At 41.9% G+C, this 4,373-nt stretch overlaps 1 protein-coding gene across 1 annotated transcript; it reads left to right on the top strand.

The window, feature by feature from the left end:
- The first annotated feature begins 2,267 nt into the window (after positions 1-2,267).
- On the top strand, positions 2,268-3,221 carry LOC102880718 (olfactory receptor 51G2). The gene has a single exon (XM_006905825.1). The coding sequence runs from the start codon at positions 2,268-2,270 to the stop codon at positions 3,219-3,221; it is 954 nt and encodes a 317-aa protein (XP_006905887.1).
- Positions 3,222-4,373: the final 1,152 nt, after the last annotated feature.

The raw sequence follows: 4,373 nt of genomic DNA, 5'->3' as shown, positions 1-4,373 counted from the left end.
GGTTTTTTTTTGCTATATGTAATTTCCTAGCACAGCGCTTGACACATAACAGAAAGTCAGTTTAGTAAGCTAATGCTTGTGGACAAATCAAACCATTCATTCATTCCTTCAACAAACAGACACAAAGTTGAATCAAGAAAGGTAGATAGAAAAAAAAAAAGGAAGGCAGATAGAAAAGAATATATACTGCCTGATTCTAACAGGCAAAATTAATCTGTGGTATTAGAAGACAGGATGGTAGTTTATTGAGACAGGACGGTTATTGAGAGGGTGACTAGAAGGGGTCACGAGGGTTCCTAGGAAGCTGACACTATTCTGTTTCTTGATCTAGGTGCTTGTTACATGAGTGTGTTCACTTTGAGGAAATTCATCGAGCTTTACAACTAGAATACGTAGGCTTTTCTCTGTGTATTTTAAATTTCAACAATAAAGATATTTTAAGAATTATTAAATATGGTAAATTTGGTGAGTAGAAAGATATCTTATGAGTAGTGTTTGTGATGTTTATGGGAGAGATGACTGAATTGGCTACAGATGGTGAATGGACAAGGTCCTTCCCTTCTGGACACAGTGTGAAGACCTTGCTTAGACCTGATTTTGCAGCACCAGGAACTAGTGAGCATCACTAAACAAAGTTATGATAGGAGACATCATCCTAAAATAAATCTGATCACTGTGTTTACTCCCTATGCAAGTACTCACTTAAATGTGCATGCTTGCCTTTTCTTAAGTATTCTGACCATGAGTCTAATGGAAATTTGGACGATAAATCAGAATACAGAAAGAGTGAGGAAGCTGGATAGTTAGGAGGCTGTTACAATATCTCGGCAAATGATGGTGATTTTGTCTGGATTAGTTTCACTGGGCTCTGAGAGGAGAGGATATTTCAAATATAGATGATTTTATTTGAGGAATATGTTACAGAGTGAAAAGAGATACTAGGTTTTCACGGTACCCGCCCTCCCACCACACCCCAGAGATTTCGAGGATACTAGGAAAGGGAGAAAGGCCTGGCAGGAAATGCAGGGTTAGCTTAAGGGGGAAAGTAGAGAAATTATAATTTGTGATTCTCCAGGATGTTCAATTTATAATGCAAACCAGTGTGAAGATACTTAGTAGACAAATGAAGATGCAATCCTGTTGCTGAAGAGAGAAGTTAGGAGACTATGTATGACCATAAATATGTATGTAAAGTTGTATGAATAGAAGAGCTTACATACTACACTCTGGGCTCCTTGCTTAGCATTATTAACCCTGGGGTTCTGGAAGCTTATGCTTCTCTTCTGGTGGTGTCCCTCAAGACCTGTCACCCTTACCCTCCGCCCATAACTGAGGAGAACCTCAAAGTACCCAGGGCTGTCGTAATAGCTTTTACAGTAAGAGGGACAAAAAAGAGATAATTAAGAGGAAAGTGCCTTCGAACTTAGTCTATGTCCACAAGACTCTCTCCAAGGCCAAGTCAGAAGAAAATGTGCAAATTTCAAGCAGACAGTGAAGTGGAGGTGGAGTTGGGGAAAAAAGAGTTTAACAAAAATGAATGCATCTGAGTTCCCATCTTGTTTACCAGACTTGGCTTTGAAACACTCTTGAATACTTCTTCTAAGCCAACTAATATTCCCAGGAGAGAAATTGGTACCATTGAACATGTTCAAAAGAACCTGTTTTGGGCCTCAAAGGCATTTCCAGAAAGTAAAGAAAATGTTGGCTGCACAATAATAGCAGAGGAAAAACCAACCAGCCTTGTCAGAGGATAGTTTTGAAAATACATTTGTTTTAACATGTCCTTTCTGTTGTATTTGTCAACAGGTATGTCAGACTGTGGAAAATCTGCCTCTAAGAATAAATAGAAATGGAGTCTATACTGCTTGTTCTTAACATCATCCTAAGTTTCGACAGAAAATTATTCTCCTTTTTTCATTATTTCATCTGAAAAGACATTCTGAAGATAGGCTTTTGGATATAGGTTAAGTGAAAAAAGGAGGTTGTTTAGGCTAAAGAGAAGATAGATACTGAGTGGCTAAAGCAATAAGCAGAGATCAACTTATAAAATTTATTTAATACTACTTATTAAAAGAGAAGTTTAAATTAGCCAGGATGTAGAGGGGAATGGAGCTCCTAAGAAGAATGAGATTTCTTTTATGGCCCAAGAAAGGGTTATGGGGAAGTTCTTCCTTTTCAGCCCACACTTAGTGGGAACTTCATAGGTGATGATCAAGTGAACAAATACCTCTTACTCTCAGGGTAGACAGCTACATCCTGGAATCATTATGTTCTCTTGCAACACCAGCACTTCTGGTCATTCTGTCTTCCTTCTCACTGGCTTTCCAGGCCTGGAAGCTGCTCATCATTGGGTTTCCATCCCTGTCAACCTCATCTGTGTGGTTTCCATCCTGGGAAACAGTATCATACTCTTCTTGATCCGCACAGATACAGCCTTACATGAACCCATGTACCTCTTCCTGTCCATGTTGGCAGCTTCTGATCTGGGACTGTGTGCCTCCACCTTCCCAACTATGGTGCGGCTCTTCTGGCTGGGTGCTCGTGAGCTACCCTTTGATCTCTGTGCAGCACAGATGTTCTTCATTCATGCCTTCACCTATGTGGAATCTGGTGTGCTGCTGGCCATGGCCTTTGATCGCTTTATTGCCATCCGGGACCCTCTACACTATGCCACAATTCTCACCCACTCAACCATGGCCAAAGTAGGGGTCGCCATCCTGGTGAGGGCTGTCCTGCTCAACCTCCCAGGACCCATCCTCCTGAGGCGTCTGCTTTTTCCCCCGATAAGTGTACTTTCTCACTGCTACTGCCTGCACTGTGACCTTGTGGGACTGGCCTGCTCAGACACCCAGATCAACAGCTTGGTTGGCCTGATCTCCATCCTCCTCTCACTGGGCCTTGACTCCTCTCTCATCATGCTCTCATATGCCCTGATCTTACGGACTGTGCTGGGCATTGCATCACCTGCGGAACGGCTCAAAGCACTCAACACCTGTGTCTCACACCTCTGCATTGTTCTCATTTTTTATTTGCCCAAACTGGGGCTGTCTGTGTTGCACCGAGTAGAGAAGCACAGCTACCCTGCTCTGGCAGTGCTCATGGCCAACTTGCACTTCTTGGTCCCGCCCTTCATGAACCCCATCGTTTACTGCATCAAGTCTAAGCAGATCCGTCAGGGCCTCCTAAAGCGCTTCCAGCAGAAAAGGATTGATGTTCCCTAGACCAGCAGAAGGACCCAGAGGCACATGACCCCTGTGAGTCAGCTTGGGGCTTAGGGTTGAAAAGGATTAGTGGTGAAGAATTAATTTTTTAAAAATGATTCAGCTCTAACCAATGACCCCTTTGAGGGGCACTATCAGCTTCTATAATTAAAGTTTTTGGGACTGAGACTATTGGAAAGCATATCAAAGTATCACCTTGATAATCCCCTCAATTACTCTACCTGATTAGAGTCAAACTATTTCATACTCATATATACTGTGACATCTCCTTACCTAGGGACTTAACCACACTAACTGAGAGGATGCATGTATATATCCATTTATCAGTTACCTCTCTTTTTTTCTCCACTGGATTCTCTCCCCCCGCCCCCATTTCATTTCTAAACCTAAGGAAAAACTATATTCTTATTATAAGTAAAAATATTATGTATAAATAAACTACATTCACCTTAACACTGGCCCTCCTCTCTCAAATTTAATATTAACCAGCTCATATACCAAGAAGTAGAAAGGGGAGTGGGTGGTGGGAAACTCATAGGACAACACTGTGTGCTGAATTTATCTAGCACTTATTTGCAGCTCACGGAGTGATAATTTTCTCTTGGTTCTCTTCATGTGTGTCTTTGCTTTGAGCTAGAGAGAAAATTTGGCATTGCCAAACCCAGGAGAGCTGTTCAGTATAATTTCTAGTGCTGGTTTCTCAAGCATCAATTGTAAAGGTGGAATAGCCTGCCACTCATTTCCAATGCAGGTGATCTGCTAGGATATAAGCTCCATGAGGCCTGAGATTCAGGGACTGTTCTGTTCACTGATGTATCTCCAGCTCCAAGAACATATAGCATCTACCATATAGTAGGTACTCAACATATATTGTTAAATAAATGAGTCAAGAAGACAAAGGGGCAAAAGATTCTTACAGCTGACTCCTAGGAAGGGAGAGGACTGGGGTACCTGAATGTCTGAGGCCTGTGGGATAACAAGTAGTTGATAAGCTGCAATGGAATGAGGTGAGGGTGGATGTCAGAGACCTTGGGAATAAGGTGTGATTCTCTCCTTCCTATGTGGACAAGAAGGCTGTTTCTCAGGGTGCAGCTCAGAGAAAAGCTAAGTTTTTTTGTAGAGCTTTTTCTAAAGCTACTTCCAAACTTCTAG

This window comes from Pteropus alecto, unplaced genomic scaffold (genome assembly GCF_000325575.1).
Source record: "Pteropus alecto unplaced genomic scaffold, ASM32557v1 scaffold1001, whole genome shotgun sequence".
Lineage (NCBI taxonomy): Eukaryota > Metazoa > Chordata > Mammalia > Chiroptera > Pteropodidae > Pteropus > Pteropus alecto.
Note: the sequence above shows the minus strand (reverse complement) of the source record. Positions and strands in the feature narration are given on the sequence as shown.